The sequence below is a fragment of the Typopeltis vanoorti genome, chromosome 14 (assembly GCF_054136105.1).
Source record: "Typopeltis vanoorti isolate ZY-2024b chromosome 14, IOZ_Tvanoo_1.0, whole genome shotgun sequence".
Lineage (NCBI taxonomy): Eukaryota > Metazoa > Arthropoda > Arachnida > Uropygi > Thelyphonidae > Typopeltis > Typopeltis vanoorti.
The window spans coordinates 73953236-73971027 of NC_143562.1; the positions used below are offsets into that span (position 1 = coordinate 73953236).

Here is a 17792-nt window from a genome sequence, read left to right on the forward strand (position 1 = left end):
GTCCTCCCATGATGAGTTTTTGACTCCATGGAAGTTGTAAATAATCTTTATTTAGTTAATTTCATTATTTTATTTTGTTTTTTTGCAGAATTGTAACAGTATTCAACTGTACAGGAACAGGTCCAAATTGGTTAGTGAAAATGGATATTTATAAGTCCTTCCCGTCTGGTCATGCAGCACTTTCATTTTATACTTTTATTTTTGTTAGTGTAAGTAAATATTAGTATTATGTTTACCATTTCACTGTTTTTTTATAAATCCATATTTTGACTTTTTTGATTTATTAACTTGCTTATTCTTTAATTATGCAAGAAATGATTGCTTTGCATGAAACACCATCAAGATCTTAATACCTTTTTTTTGTGACAAGCAGATTTTCAGTCCACAGTTGATTTCACCCCATGAAATACTGTAAACCTATGTCACATTAGTACTGTAGGAGGATTTAAGGTGTAGCATAATGTTTCCATAGCAACATTAGCTTTTTCTTTTAGTATGGTGTAAAAAGGTGTGTTTTTATTCACAATTAATAGCAGCAATCTCTATAATTGGAAAGACCTGGCTTTGAATTCTGTCTCAGAATGCAAGGAACCTGACTGGTACTCTTTTTTTTTTTTTTTTAATCATATTTTATGACTAAAAAAGCTTAAGTATTGGAAACTTTATCAAAACTGACTAGTTTTGCAAACACCTATAATCTGACCATCTCAATACAAGGTTTTCTGTGGAAGAAATGCAAAAAAAAAAAAAAAAAAAGCAGTTGTGTTAAGACTAAATAAATTAGAAGAGCATTATCAAACACAAATTAAATATGACTATAATGATGTGCCATTGTAAAATCTCTTGTGGTGAAAAATAGAAAAAATATTTTTCACCTATATCGGGATAATGGCTCTGGAGCATCGCTGGAATAAATGTATTAGTCTTAAGGGAGATTATGTTGAAAAATAAAAATAATTTTGACATTATAAATTTGTTTTTTCATTGTCAGGCCAAGAACTTTTCAGACCACCCTCGTATAAATATAGTATCAGCTTGTATTTTGTTACAGGTTTGAGTACTTATCAGTTGCCCTTTTATGCTAAATATCATATTTACAATATGAATGTTTCTTTAATTTGTCCACCATTAATAAACTATAATTATAATTTATAAAAGATTACATTGTATGCAGTTCTGTCTAATATTTGCATTTAAAATTAGTGCTGTGTTGTAAGAAAATATTTCCTGCTTCAATAGCACTGACTCTGAGACACAACTATAAAACTGAGTTAATAGCCAATAAATTTCATCCAATATTAACAATAGAGAACATAGTTGATATTACAGTTTGAATATGAGCAAGCCTATGTGGATTATAGCTTAAAATCTAATTGTGTTAAAAATGCCATGTACTAACAGATTTATAACATTCTTTTTATTATTATTATTACGGGCAACTCCAAGGAGTCCTTAGACTCATCGAGGGAGGCCCTAAACATTATCAAGAACAACTATTCGGCATTCACGTATTTATCATACTTCGGTTTGAAGTCATTTACAGTCATGGCATCCACAACAAACTCTGGCAGCTTATTCCACTCATTCACCACTCTCCAAGCAAAAAACCTAGTTCTAACACCCTTGCTAACTACACTCTTGTTCAGTTTCCATGGATAGCCCCTAGTTCTCCCATCACCAGACCTGTTGTGAAAATTTTCCTCTGAATTAATCTTGTAAAAACCCTTCAGTAATTTGAATGTCTCAATCATATCATCCCTTTTCCGCCTATCAACCAATTTCTGTATCCCACAGATCTTCAACCTGTTCTTGTAAAGTTCATTCCATAGACCAGCTATCATCTTGGTCACCCTGCCTCTGGATCCTCTCTACCTCCTCCCCATCAAGAAGAAACCCAGGGACCCAGATCTGGGCACAGTAGTCAAGATGGGAGTCTTATTAAGGCATGATAAAGAGGAACAATAACTTGCTTATCTCTGCTCGTCAAAGTATTCTTCAGTAACCAAGTGATATGATGAGCTGATTTAGCCACTTTTGCTATGTGCCCCCTAAACTTCAACTCCCTATCCACCAACACCCAAATCTCTGGCTTCGTCAACCTCCTGGAGTACAGTTCCACCAATGTGATATGTGATATACTGCTACTAATTTTTTCACCCCAAAATGCATAACCTTGCACTTTGCTACGTTAAACTGACATCTATTCTCATTAGCCCAGACTGCCAATCTATCCAAATCATCCTGCAAAATTTTGACATCGTGTGCATTCATTATTGCTCTACCCAACTTTGCATCATCAGCAAATAAATGAACAGTTCCTTTCAGATCCTTACCTATATCATTAATGAACAAATTAAATGGCAGTGGTTCAAGGACAGAACTCTGCAGCACACCTAGCAACAGGCCTTCTTTTGGACTCCACTCCTGAATAAACTACTCTCTGATATCTCTCCATCAACCACCCCTCCTATCCATCTCACCAACCCTATAATCCATCCCCATGTGCTGCAGCTTACTGATTAGAATTCCATGTGGTATCCTGTCAAAAGCCTTAGCAAAGTCTAGCAGTATCACTGTAAATCCATTACCCTTATCCAGTTCAGCCTTCACCGTATTATAAAACGTGAGCAAGTTACTGAGGCATGATCTACCTTTCACAAAACCATGCTGTCCTCCATACAGTATCCCATTTTCATCTATCTATTCCTGTATTTTGCTCATGACTAATATCTCTAAAACCGTGACAACGATTCCCGATATGCTGATCAGTCAGTAATTTGCAACAGCAGTCTTGGAACCTCCTTTATGCAATGGAAGTATTTTCCCCTCTTCCCCCCCCCCCCCACCCCCCGGGACTAACCCAGAGCTGAGACTTAAATTAAACAATATGGTCAAGGGAACTGACAATTCCTTTGTCGCTTCACATAAGACTCGAGCTGGTATACCATCCAATCCCACAGATGTATTTACATTAATATTCTGTAATATACTATTCACCTCGATTTCAATCAATTCAATTCCTGTATCAGCCATTCATTCTCTCATTCTTGTAATATCACAGCCTGGATGATATACTCTTGCAAAGTGCTCGCTTAGTAATTCTACTATTCCACTGATTCAGTTACCTCCCTGCCACAGGCATCCTTAAAATCATTTTGCCATATACATTTCCTTTTACTTGCAGCATATCGAAAGAGCTGTTTGGGATTCACTTTAGCTTGCATTGCTAATTTCCTTTCATAATCTGCTTTTGCTTTTCTTACCACACTCGTTACCCTTCTGGCCTGTGCTTTGTACTGTTCGTGTGCCTGCAGGTCACCTTTCTCCTTAAATTTCATCCACAGTTGTTTCTTTTTTTGCAGCTCAAGCTTAATAGTGTTATTCATCATTTAACTCCTACTTGATTTACTCTCGGGACTCTAGGTATGCAGTCAGTCATTACCTCCCTCAAGCACTCCTTTACCACTTCCCATGCACTATCAGCATCTAGCCCTTGTAGTTTAACATGCCAATGCACTGATCCAAGCAATCTCCTAAGCTTGTCATACTTACCAGCCCAGTAATTCTACATGTATCCTGTCTTCTTCTTTGCTGCAAAATATTGCAGTGGAACAAAATTTCATTCTTGATGTTTTATTTTTAAGCAATGATGAAATTCTTAGAAATTATTTTTTCATTAAAACTAGCTTGATTTAAAAATTAATCAAGTATTAGAGAATCATATTTTTTTCCAGATTATCTTTTCATTTTTAATGTCTGTTAGTAATATATATAACATCTATAGTGTTTTGTATCTATTAAGACAATATTGACGTAGGTTCTGACAGACATGATTCATCTTGTAAACAGACGATGTAAACTTATGGTATCGATAAATACAGTACAGTACTCTAAATGTATTTTCACTTCCTTATGATTTTCTTTAATAACATTTTCTTTTCTCTGGCTTACTTTATTGTAAGAATATAGTATGTATATATATATATATATATATAATTCATATATATAGTGCATACACGTACAAAAATAAGTGTTAATTGACTGTTTATGTTATTGGTAAGGTTTCCGTTCAACAATAGGCTATTAGTAATTACGTTTTTGGGAGTTAAAAGTCATACATGGATTTTCAAACAACGCAGAGAGTCAGCGCCCCTAAACCCCACGTTGTTCAATGGCCAGCTGTGTGTGTGACTCACATAGTTCTGCCGTTAGATACTGGCATACATGTGAACTCATACAATCGCATTTACACAACAATAGAACTACAGAACGGACTATAAAGACAATTCAAACTTAACTTCAGTTACATGTCTATTATTATAATGGCAAAGTGTTTTTATGGGTTTTTTTTAATTTGCTTTAAGTATTACTACACCTAAAGAAGTCATTTTGATGAAACGTGTTGTGTGCTCCATTAAATTAACTAGTATTTCTCTGTTTCAATCAGTCAAAAAAAGATGAACATATCAAATCACCAAGTCAATGTAACTAATGATCATATATGTATATACATGTATATATAAAAGCTGAAAACACAGCAAAGTTTACTGCTTGCTGAAATGGGCAAGGTTCTTCTCTCATGTTTATGAAAGTACAATGGAAATAACGTTGAAAAAAAAAAGTGTAATAAAAATAGGAACAAAGCACTGTACATAATACAGTGCAGTTTTTTTTGTTTTTTTTTTAAGTAAGATTTGATAAATAATAGTACAACTACACAAATAATTTTTTTGTCTGCTATGTGTTCAAGAATATATTCATTTCGTCTTGAATACTTTTGCTGGTAAATAAATTTCTCTGAGAACAAAAGGCTATATCTAGAAAGTAGAAGGGGAATAAGAACAGACTAAAAAAAAAAGCCCCAAATATTGTGAAAATAAATTTGTTGGATACAAAAATTGATTTAAAAATTATATCAGTATTAATGATGCTATGGATGTTGCATAGATGCATGTTTTCCATTTTGTACACTTCAGGTAAACCCGTGTTCTTGCATTGTCAAGTTTTTTATGTGAGAGGTAAATTGTGTTATGAGAGGTTTAAATTCATATCAAAATCTTAAAAATGGATAAAAGAGAACAGCAGGCAACACACACAAAGTACTGCTTGGTTATAAATATATATATTGTCTTTTACAACTGGCATAATAAGAGGAGGTATAAAGACATTTTCAAGGCACTTAAATGAGTCACGTGATTTGTTGTTTTTCAAAGGCTTTTTAAGATGGCATGATTTGTACACAGAGTAGTGTGTTTGAAAATGGAACATCAACAAATCTTAATTTCAGACCAAAACTTACTACTTATGCATACTAAAAACAGAATTGTTGTTGAGGTATATGCTGCTCCTACATAAGCGATATTTTGCTGCCTCTAAATTCAAGGAATATATGTTATTAAAAAAAATTGTGTTTTTATGGTTCAGATACAATTTGTTTTAACATTTAAAAATATGAAGTTTAATTTTTACAATAAGAATATGAATTCTGTATAGTTTTTTAATAATTAAACAACATATAAATTATTATTATTACATGACACCTCCAGGGAGTCCAAAGACTCATCGAGGGAGGGCAACTACAACGAACCGCTACACCAGCGCCATCTACCATCCACCACCACTAGTATTTTTACAGACAATCACAAACATCTATGCTCATGCCAGGATTCGAAACCCGCAGCCTTTTGGCTGAAGTGCGCATACGCTAACCACTCGGCCAACCAGGCCGGCATAAATAAAATAATAAAAATAAAACACAACAACAAGACATTGCATGCAGATTGAAAGCTTCTGTTGGAAGTTTTTCCACTTGGTTATACTATAAATTAAAGATGCTAAGAAATTATATTCTTGGTTTAATCCTTGATCCAAGTATAAGCAAACAAAGTTTGCACCTGAAGTATTTTCAGGACAGGGCAATTCGTATATAGAGGCTAATGACTTCACATCACTTGCCTTAGTATCCCATAATGCAAAGCACATATCCTTTCAGACGTATAATGCTATGCATTATGGGAAGGGTCACTACCCAAATAATCATAATTTAAAATTCTGAATATTTTTACGAATTGTTTATGTTAGTGTGTTTATTAGTTTTAGTTGCATAACGTGCATTGTCGGCACTTGTGATGTGCCCGTCATTGAAATTGTTTTGTCAAAAAGTATATGTAAAGCAGTTAAAAATTGATGTACTTACCAGATTTGAATAGTTGTGTTATTTTAAACAAATTTATTGTAGTTTAAAATATTAAGTTTTGTGTTTTTTTGAAGACATTCTAATGTCTTCATAATTCCATGTCGCTAACGGGGACAACGTGCCAGCCGTTATACCTAGTTTCTCGCTTGCCACTTTTATGGAGTGTGCATGCTTGCTGAGAAGTTTGATGTGTGATTGACAGCTGACAAGTTTGGTATCGAAGCAACAGAAGAGAAAACAAGATAGCGTTCGGAAGGAAATAAGAACACAAACCGGCAGACATTTAGATTCAGGAGAAAATTGAGTTTTTTTTTATGTAACAGTCGAAGAAAATTACTAGTAGATTCCGAAAAAGGAATCATGGAACTATGAAGTTTTAATGTGGAATAAGTATTGATAAATGAAAGGGAAATATTGCTATAGATCGTTTTAAAAGGATTATTCGAGGAAACGCTAATTGAAAGATTTATAGTAGATTCCGAAAAGGGAATTGCAGAACTGTAAGCTTTTTTTAAATGGAAGAGTTAAGACTGTCAATAAGCATTAGTGAATAAAAGAAGAAATTGCTATTTATGTTCTAAAGGAATGTTTGAGAAAACTCTGATTAGGAAGTTTCATCTGTCTTAAGGATGCTGGATCTAACTATTATTTCTACTAAAAAGAGACAGAATTGGGTTAGGAAGAATTAATGTGTGTTACATAAGTATTGAGAAAGGATCCTGTGAAAATGAAGAATAAAGTCATATATATCTTCGGAAAAGAGCCTTAACAGAGAAAGAAACTGGCTATGAACATTTTGTCATTGTGCAAACAGTGTTTAGTCTAGTCAGAAGTGTAAGTTTATTTTTAAAAGGCCTTGGATCCAGTTAAATTTGTAGTTATGTAATATTTGTTTGAAGTGTATATATATTGTTTTTGTTATATTAAATGTATTTATTTTGTATTTTGGTCTTGAGTCAGTGATTTTTTGGATTCTGAAAGAAATGGTAAAAAAAGGAGGTCATTGCACCAATCGGAGTGAACCCTTGTGCAAAATAAATAAATAAATATATAGGTACACTTGGAAAACTAAAAAAAATTAATTGTTGAACAGAGATCATTTCCATGGTAGGATTAATATTTTATAAATATCCTCTATATAAACATATCTCCTTCTATTAACAGTATCCCATAATGCAAAGCACATATCCTTACAGACATGTATAATGCTATGCATTATGGGAAGGGTCTCTACCCAGACCAGTTTTGACATTTATTGAGGTCTATATATGAGTTGACCTTCCTGAATAATGTTTGCTTAGACTTGGATAAAGGATTAAACCAAGAAAATAATTTCTTGGCATCTTTAATTTACAGTATACCCAAGTGGAAAAACTTCCAATATCTTTCTAATCCAGAGTATTTTAATAATAAGATGTGACACTTTTTTGGTTACTCATATATGGAAATATGACTTCTGCATTACTTCAACCTTTGTTTGCTTACACTTGGATAAAGGATTAAACCAAGAATATAATTTCTTGGCATCTTTAATTTATTTAAAGAACCTTCTGTCTGAATATAGTCATTAGGCATTGACAAATATCATTGTTTACAAGTGCTTATGTTATAATGATTGCCTTATTAAATATTTAAATATTTCAAATAAGAAATAAAAAAATAAATGAAGGTATATCCAATTATCTTTGTAGCTTTTGGTTTTTGTCGCCCTCCAAACTTGCTGCTCTTAGGCATCGCCTTTGTTCCTTAGTGGGTTATCATGGTACTGAGCTCTACACTTAACATAAAAAGTATAAATGAAATAATATTTCACATCAATCTCCATGCCTTTAAAGTTGTTGCCTTAATTGGAACACTTCTAATATAGGGAGAGAAATTAAAAATAAATCATTTTAACAAAAAACAAGTGAAAAGTTCATACATACACAATCATAACTGATATCTGGGGATAGTGCCTCCAGTGGTGAAAAATGGAACTAGGCTGCTTTGAAATTTGTAATTCAGGTATACAAGCTACTCAGTTCATTGAAGCTTAGATAACACAGAGTTCACTGTATCTGTAAATCTTGTGCATCCAAAATAAATATTGTCTGTGGGTTTAAATTGAAGTTCCTATTCTAGTTACCAAACAAGTCATAACATCTGATGATATTTGAACTTCATTAGCTGATATCCCTCACAACATACCTTCTCCTGTAGCATGTAAACATAGATTAAGATTAGCTTCCTCATGATTTCCATCTGTCATTCTCAGTTGAGTTTGATGGCATATAATATTTCTGGACAATGCAGTGCTTCCTACTTTGCTCATTTGTATATAACTGACCATTGTGTTTTTCAGCAAGACTGAACTGTGTTGTAAGGGTGTGTGGGTTGTGAACATGAGCATTACCACACTTCTTGACTGGCCTCCACAGAGCCCTGATCTCAACCCTTTGGAGCATTTGTGGGATTAACTGGAGCATTGGGTATGAGGACGAGCAACATCCATCCCACAACAGTCCAGTACTTCATTACATGCCTACAGAAAGAATGGTCTAAAATTCTCATTGATCACTATCTTATGCTTGTGGAAAGTATGTCCCGTAGGATTGCTGCAGTCATCACAGTGAAAGGAGGTCCAACATCTTATTAAGATTGGTACCATAGCTGTTTGTTCCTCATACTTTGGTGTCTGTCGACTTCTTTCCATGCAGTATATGCAAGAATAGACTGAACTTGGAAATCTTTAGTTTTCCTAGTATTTTCGTTCACATGTCCTATAAATAATTCATATTAAATGGTTTTATGTGTATACTGCAGAACTGCATGATGTTATACATAAAACAACAGAAAGGTATAACTGAGGAAACGTATTATTAGTTATTAATTAACTGCATTAAAAAAAATTAATATGTGATTAGAATGAGACTCTCCCATATTTTAGATAGTGAGAGGCAGTCATTCAGAATCAAGTTCGAATAGTGAACTAAGTGTGTTTCAGACTACATCTATTCTATGCTGGGCCAAGTTGGATTTCCTGTTGCTGATGTAAGATTGATGTTCTTGTATTCTCCTTAATGCTGAATGTCCAGTTTGTCCAAAGTAAAAATGATGGCATTCACAAGTAATTTGGTAGATGCCAGGAAGAGCAAAAGGGGGGGGGTATCTTTGGAAGCTGGAAACTATGATGATAATTTGTTGATAGGAAAAAAAAGTAGCCACTAAATTATATTTCTTAAAAATTCTGGAAATTGTTTCTGAGATGCCAGAAATGTATGAGATAGGGACTCGACATATTGTTGCCCTGTTATTTGAGCTAGTATTATATGAATCAAAACAATGTTGTATGGTCCTTACCGAGAAGCCATCGAGTTTCACGTATTTCTTTTATGTATAACGTCACATGGATCTGACTGTTTCAAATCAGTCCATTGTTCATGTTCTACCTTGTAATTAACTCATGTGCCACTGATGATGATGGCCTAAAATATTCAGGCTGAAATGTATGGCTTTAAATAAATACTATTTACTTATTTCCTTGTGTTTTCATGTGAATTGAAGAAATATATATATTATTATTATTATATGAGTATCTGCATAGAGTCAGAACATTCATCGAGTGAGATCCATGCTAACCTTTATATACACAATACCTATCACACCTCTCCTTAAACTCATTCATTGTTGGGGCACTAACAACTACTTCTTGTAATCCATTTCACTCATTCACCACCCTCTGAGCAACAAACCTAGTCTGCACACTCTTCATAACCACACTCAACACAAAATTTCTTGTGTAAATCTTATAGAAACCCCCATTAATAATTTAAGTTTCTATCACTTCCTCTCTTTTCTGCCTATCAACTAAATTTTGCAATCCACATGCGCACACCTTCAAATTATTTTCATAGGGAGCATTCCACAGACATGTCACCAGCTTGATAACTCTTTTCTTAATCCTCTACATCACCTCCTGATCCCCAAGAAATCAATGTGATCAAATCTGTGCACAGTAGTCAAGATGCCGAATCATAGCCTTATAAAGAGGGATAATAATCTCCCTATCTTGTTAGCATGTTTTTCAACATCCAAGTAATCCTTTTGAGCTATTTTACCATCTTTTGCAATATGTCCTCGGAATTTCAACTCTTTGTCCACCATTATCTCCCCAAGTTTCTAGCCTCATCAATTCCCTGCATTCTAGCACCACCATCAGTGAGATACAGTATGGAACCTTTTCACTCCAAAGTTCATTACCTTCCATTTTGCATCATTAAATTAACAACATTATCCTTTGCTAACAATGCCGGTTTATTGAAATCATTCTGTAGGATATCTACATTACCTTTATCAACTATTGCCCTCCTCAGTTTTGCATCATCAGCAAAGAACTGAATATCCCTCTTAAATCCTTCCATATATCATTGTCATACAAATTAAAGAGAGAGGGGGCCCTAGTACAGAACCTAGAGGCATCCACTAGTCACCCTCCTCCTAGATTCCACTCCATCATATACTATGCTCTGGTGTCTGTCAGCCACCTCCCTTATCTATGCTACATATCCATTCCCGTTTTCTCCAACTTTTGTAATAGTTTTCCATGCAGTATTCTGTCCAATGCTTTTGCAAAGTCCAGCAGTATTGTGGTTTAGCCATTTCGCTTATCTAATTCTGCTGTCACTCTATTATAAAATGTGAGTAAATTACCAAGACAGGACCTACCTTTTTACAAAGTCATGTTGCCCTCCATAGAGTATGCTATTCCTATCCACCCACTACTGGATTTTTCCTTCAACCAAATTTTCCAATACTTGAACCACCACTACTGAGATATTAATTGGTCTATAAGTTACTACTTCTGTCTTGGAGCCACCTTTATGCAATGAAACTATCTTAGCCTCTTTTCACTCCTGAATAGGAGGAAGAATGACCTTAAAAAGTGCTGGGGGAGGGGGTAACAGAAGCAAACCAAATGTTTCAGTTACTGAGTGAGCATTCTGCAGGGTCTACAATGTGTACCCTCCAGAATGTAGTTGGTGATGTTACAATGTCAGATGTGATATTGACTGATGGGAGAATAGAGGTGCTTGGAATATTGCAGAGCCTCAATGCAAGCATGGCCATGGAGTTAGATGGCATGTTTGGTCTGTGTATTACAAGAATTTGCAAGGGAATTATCACCTCCTCTGACAAAGGCATTTAATTTATACCTCAGTACTGGGAAGGTGCCAGTGGAGTGGAAAGAGGGCAAAATATTCCTGCTACATAAAGGAGGCTCCAAGACAGAAGTAGCAGATTATAACATTCAAGAATATGGGAGCAGGGCTAATCTAAGGTGGTATGATCACTTAAATAGAATGGGATTGGAAAGGTTAGCAAAACAGTTGTTTGATGCCACAATGGCATGAAACACAAACACATCAAAAAGACCCAGAGGAATACCAAGGTTGATTCAGTCAGAAGTGCCTTAGAATCACAAAATGTTGGATATGATAATATTGGAGTGCTTACAAGTAATAGACTACTTTGATGAAAATTCAATACAAAGTATATTATACCGCTCCTTAAACTCATCCGCCATTTCTGCTTTCACCACTCTCAGGCAATGCATTCCATGCTCTTACTGTTCTCCATGCAGAAAACTTGCTTCTTACCTTTTTACTCACTGCTTTCTTTTGTAACTTCCAAGGGATGGCCCCTTGTTCTAAGATATGAAAAATCTCCTCAGTGTTAATACGATAATAATCCATCAACAGTTTAAATTTATCAGTCAGTCCTCCCCTCCTTTTGTCTTCTATCCACCAAACTCTACAGTCTGCACCATCAGGCTATATCAACATTGTACAGTTATGATATCATTTTTATTATCCATCTCTGCAATCTCTCCAAGGTTACTTCATCTCCTTTAAATTCCAGTGACCAGATCTGACAGATTTGGTCGATCTGGTCTGATCAAAGCTTTATACAAAGAGACAACCACACTTTTATCTCTCATGGTCAGTGTTCTCATTATTGCAGCAATTTTCTCAGATGTCTTCATAACACCAAGTGAGTATGAAGCATCCCATCTGTGGATCCCAAATTTCAAAACACTTGCATTTAGTTGCATTAAACCGATATCCCCATTCGTTTGTCCACCTTACCAGCTTATTCAAATCTCTTGAAGAGACAAAACATCAGCATTATTCCTAATAACCCCTCCCAAGCTTCATGTCATGTGCAAACAACTGAATATCTCCCTGTAGTAACAAGACAGTATCATTGACAAAGATTGAACAGCAGTGGTCCCACTACTGAAGACTGTGGAACTCCACTTGTAATCTTCCTACTCTCTGGTGTTGCTCCCCCTGCCCCACACACAAATACAACACTCTGATATCTATTAGAAAGCCAGTTACTAATCCAATCCACCAATCTGATATCTGAACTGATGTGTTGCAACTTAAAAAACAACTTGTCATCTGTCATATGCCTTTGAAAAATCCAAAAAAAAATTATGCATGTCTTATCCTCATTTACTTCTTAAATAATATTGCCTTATATGCCCAATTCTGTATAAGAGTTCTTACAAAAAATTTCTCTAAAATCTTGACTTCAGAAGAATACAAAAAGGCCTGTAGTTTGATACCTTTATGCAGTGGGCACTATCTTAACCTTCTTCCTCTTTCAAGGAACCTGTCCCATTCATTGCAAGACTTTTATTAAACAGCCAAGTCAATGGCATGGTCATTTCCTTAGCATATTCCCTTAAAAAATGTGAGGAGATTTCATCTAGATCCCCCTGCTTTACTGACATTTAGCAAATGTCAGTAAAGAATATACCCACTCAGAATATATCCTCTTCATTCACCTCTAACATTTTATCATTCATTATCCTTCTAGAATAAAGCCTGCTATAGGAACACTGATGAAGTGATTATTAAATAGCTCAGCCATATCATTTGCATTGATCACTCAAGTCCCATTTCCATCCAGCAAGCCAGTCCCTCCCACTATCATTTTTCCTCTCACTTGCCACATAGTGAAAAAAAACTTCTTGGAATTTTCCGTGGATTGCAGTGCTATCTCCTCTCATATTCTAATTTTTCTCTCCTTACAATACTAGTCATTTTCTTAGCATAAGCCTTATATTTCACATGCAATTGTTCTCCACCTCTCTGTTTATGTCTTCCATAGTCCCTTTTCATCTGCAATTCCTCTATTATTTTTCTTGTCATCCCTATAACTCAAAATTGCTTCTTCTTCCTTCAAGGCACACAAACTGCCATTGCTGTCAACAATTTTTTTCTTAAGTATCTCCCATTCTCTACTTACCCCCCCCCTCCTGTCCTTTAAATTCTTTCATCCATTGTACTGCTTCAAGCTGGTTTCTAAGTGTTAATAGTCACTTGCCCTATAATGCCACATAAATTCATTCTGCATTGTTACTTCTACATTTCTATTCATCCTCCATGTCTGGACTATATGGTCATTCTCACCAACTATGGGCAAGTATGACATCAGATCATCTGATGCAATGGCCAAATCCAAAACTCTTGATCCTTGTGTGCCTCCACCACATGCTGCCTAAGACAGTTGTCCCTCGAGAAATCCAAAAATTCATTTCCCTCAATACTACTTGCTGCCTCCTCTGTCCAGTTTTATGTTGCTGTAATGAAGTTCCCCATCATGGTTGCTTCTTTGCACTTGCCAAACTAATTTGCTTAAACATTTCCTGCTCATGACCATCTATATTCTCTGGTCTATAGCAACATCCCACTGAACATCTTGTCTTATAAACACCTATCTCAAACCATATACTCTCAAAGCCACTAGTTTTATTTCCACTGTGATTTTCTACCCTGAGAGGGTGAAATGGTCTTTCCAAATACTTGTGTCCTTCTGCATTGAAATGTATTCCATCTCTTGCATGCAGCTCTCTTCTGTCATCAAATGTGCTCCTGCTCCATGCATCTACGTATTCCAGACTTTTCTTCCTTCACATTCCCACTATCATCTCATTTATCACGGCTCTTCTCTTCCACTCCATGTTATCATACTGGGACAACGCACTCACTGTCTTTCCTCAGACACATTTCTGCTGCACCATCCCTAACATCAACCTCAAATTTTGCACTACATGGTTCGCGCTGCCTCTCAGGTCATTCGTACCAACCATTACCATCATCTCCTTTACGTTTTCACCCATCTTCATTGCCATTGCCCCACACTCTTTCATTCCACTAGGCAAGTAATTCTCTGACACTTTACACTACACACCCCAAATCATTAAATCTCCATACATGGTACTTCGAACCCTTCTCTCACTGACATTCCTGACTCTCCCACTTTTTCTCCTTCCTCTGGTCTCTCTATCCCTTCCTTCCACACACACACACACACTCTCATCAGCTTTCTCCAATTTCTTCTCTTCCACTCTCTCTCTCCCCCCTCCTATTCTCTTGCCTTCCCTCTCCCTTGCTCTCTGATGCCTTTCTCTCACACCTACTTTCATTCTTCTCACACCAGCCAACCTCTCCAGCCTCCTGATATCTTCATTCACCCTCCTCAACTCTGTCTTCATTCTTCCATCTCCTTTCTCAGCAGCAGTTCTGTTTTTCTCTCCACACATCATGCTTTCATCTGACTTTCACATACACATCTCCCTCTGTTACACTGCCCAAGGTTAAAACCACACATAAATCTTTCACATTCTCTCCACCCTCCAACACACTACTGGTATCCACAAATTGAATTTCATCCATTTCTGAAGTGCTATCTTTGTTGCTGCTTAATCCTAAGATTGACATACTTATGTCTCCCAGCTTCCCACTGCCTACATTTCATGCACACATACACATTTCTCTCCCTCGCCTGCCACTTTTTTAAACATCGGGATGTGTACATGCTGCAGTGTATCAAACTACAAAATTATCAACTATGCTATAAGTAACATAGTCTTTAAATGGTGGTAGGCTGGGCAACCACCATTTGGCAGCTGCCATGTTATTTCAACATGAATTGTATTCACAGTTGATACAGTTGGATACAATGCAAGACAGTAAAATCCTAACAAAAGACCACACAATCATACAAAAAATCATAAATTTCAATAGCGCAATGTTAAAAACTAGTATTGGTAACGAAATGAACACATTCATAAAGTGATTGATACTGTTTTTTACTCATTCACAGTACTGTTGTGTTATATAAGTGAGTTAACATTCTTTTATGTTTCTTATCTGTTTGTTTGCTTAATAGCAAATTGGTCTTTAAGACAATTGGTCATATTGCAGTCTATAAAAAAAATAATGCAGTATTTTAGTAAAAAAAAAAAAAAAAAAAAAAAATTCAATTGAGATATATGTAAATCTGATATTTTTTTTTTTGTTCTATTCCAGTTATATATTCACTCAAGATTAAATCATGGAAGTACTTCATGGATAACTCTTTTAATAATTGTTGAATATTCCATATATTTAATGCTATTCACATGGGCAGTTGCATGTAGTTTATCTCGTGTAGCAGATAATCGTCATCATTGGTGGGATGTTGTTGTAGGTGCCATTATTGGATTCACAGGAGGTTTTCTAATAGTAAGTTTTTATCTTATTGCTTATAATATATTTCATACTGATTTGAAAAAATGATGAATACTAATCTGAATGTACTAATAATTTAGAGAATTTTTTCTGAATTATATGGTTCAATTCTGTCATAGAACTTATGTTCACATTTTATTATTTAATCAAAGATCACCAATGTGATTTTAGTGTTGATACAATGTTCTTGCACTCATACTGTTTAACTGCAAACAAACAAAAAACTGAAATCTGAACATATTTGATGGAATCAATACAAATAAAAGTGGTGTGTAAATTCATAACTTTTCACTCCTTGTGACTTTGGCCAAAGTGAGTTAACCTTTTTTGCTTTTGATCTGTTTACCTTCTTAATAGCAAATCAACTGTTGTTCATATTAGAATCTAGAAAAATTATAATGTATTTCAGTTTTTAAAAAAATTCAGTTGAGATATATGTTACTCTGATATTTAAATATCAGATTTATATACATCTCAACTCAGTCCTACTTGTAAGGAAGAAATAACTGATTATCTCTTCCTTCAAGTAGAAGGCTTAAGTTTTCCCCATGCAGATATAACTCATATTTTTTTATATTAATGTTATTTTTATATTATTCTTTACCATTAGCAGCCATCTTATTTTTGGTATATCCTTGAATATGTTTTTCTGAACTCTTTCTTTCAGGATGGTAATCTTTCAGTTTTTTATCTGAACCATCAAAGTTGTATTTTTTGAATATTCCCAAGATTGTGTATTCTTATCCTTTCTTTTAGGCTTGCATGGTGATCCGAATGCATTTATGAAAATTATGGAGACAACTACCATGTTTGAATAAAAACTTTAGTTTAATATAACTAAAATCTACAATTCGACGTTTCGACCTTTATGTCAAGGTCATCTTCTGGAGCGTACAAATATACACAAGAAACAAGCTATACTACAATCAAACTGGTTCGTTAAAGACACTGACCAACCGCTACCACAACTGTTGGCTTGACCTCTGGTGGGAAAAAAAAAAAAAAAAAAATACAAATTAAAAATAAAAAATTATACATCAACGCTAGAGTCCTATTATTTGTGTTGTCTACTATATACATATATTAACATTATTCCAGCCAGTTGGAGTGGAATGGTTTCTAATACTAGCAGATTGGCTAGAGTCCTGACTTATGTTGAATCTTTCATATTAGGTTGGCTGAATGTGTGCCATCCAGATCCTTGGAATTTTCATACCATCTTTGTTATTGATATTTGGGTGGTTTATCAGGATTTCACAGGATTCCTTAAATTTTCTTTCATACCAGGTTTTTGTGCGGTGTAAGGAGCAGGTGCTTTTCCAGTTGATTTGGTGTAAGGTGTTAAGTGCGTGGTCTGAGAGGCCTGCTTCACCATAATGGTTATATTTAATGTGTCTAATGTGTTCTTTCTTGCGTATAGGGATTGTCTGTCCTGTTTCACCAATGTACAGTAAGTTACAGGTGCAGCGGATGCAGTAGACTCCAGGATGTGCTAATGGGAGGAGAGGATCCTTAGAGGAGCTGAATATGGTTTTAAGTTTAGTGGGTGGTTTAAAGGTGGCATTGAGGTTATAATGTTGTAGGATTCTGTTGATTTTTTCTGATAACCCTTTAATGTATGGGATGGCTATGGTTTTACTGTAATCTAGATTCGTTTTTGTTGTGGTTTTATAGAGTATTTTATTGACAGTAATTTTGTTATAGCCATTATTTATGAATGTGTCACTAATGATTTTTAGTTCTTGTTTCAGGGCTTGCTGATTAGAGCAAATAGTTGTGGCTCTGTTTTTAAGGGTGTTAATGACTCCATATTTTTGTGCTGGGTGGTGGTATGAATTCGCATGTATGTATTGGCCCGTGTGTGTCGGTTTTCGGTAGACTGTGAAGGATAGACTGCCTGAAGGAAGACGTGTAACTAGTGTGTCTAGGAACGGGAGCGAATTTTGATTTTCGATTTTGATGGTAAATTGTATGCGTTCGTGTTGTTTGTTTAGGTGGCTGAGGAATGTGTTTAGCGTTTGTCGCCTGTGCGG

At 35.3% G+C, this 17792-nt stretch overlaps 1 protein-coding gene across 2 annotated transcripts in view; it reads left to right on the forward strand.

The window, feature by feature from the left end:
- Positions 1–17792, forward strand: part of LOC150099665 (phospholipid phosphatase 1-like) — a 137902-nt gene that overhangs the window by 97822 nt on the left and 22288 nt on the right. For both annotated transcript variants that reach the window (XM_090404376.1, XM_090404375.1), the window contains exons 4-5: positions 89–209; positions 15559–15753. In XM_090404376.1, the coding sequence (XP_090260502.1) occupies positions 89–209; positions 15559–15753 (316 nt within the window). The remainder of the gene's footprint in view (positions 1–88; positions 210–15558; positions 15754–17792) is intronic.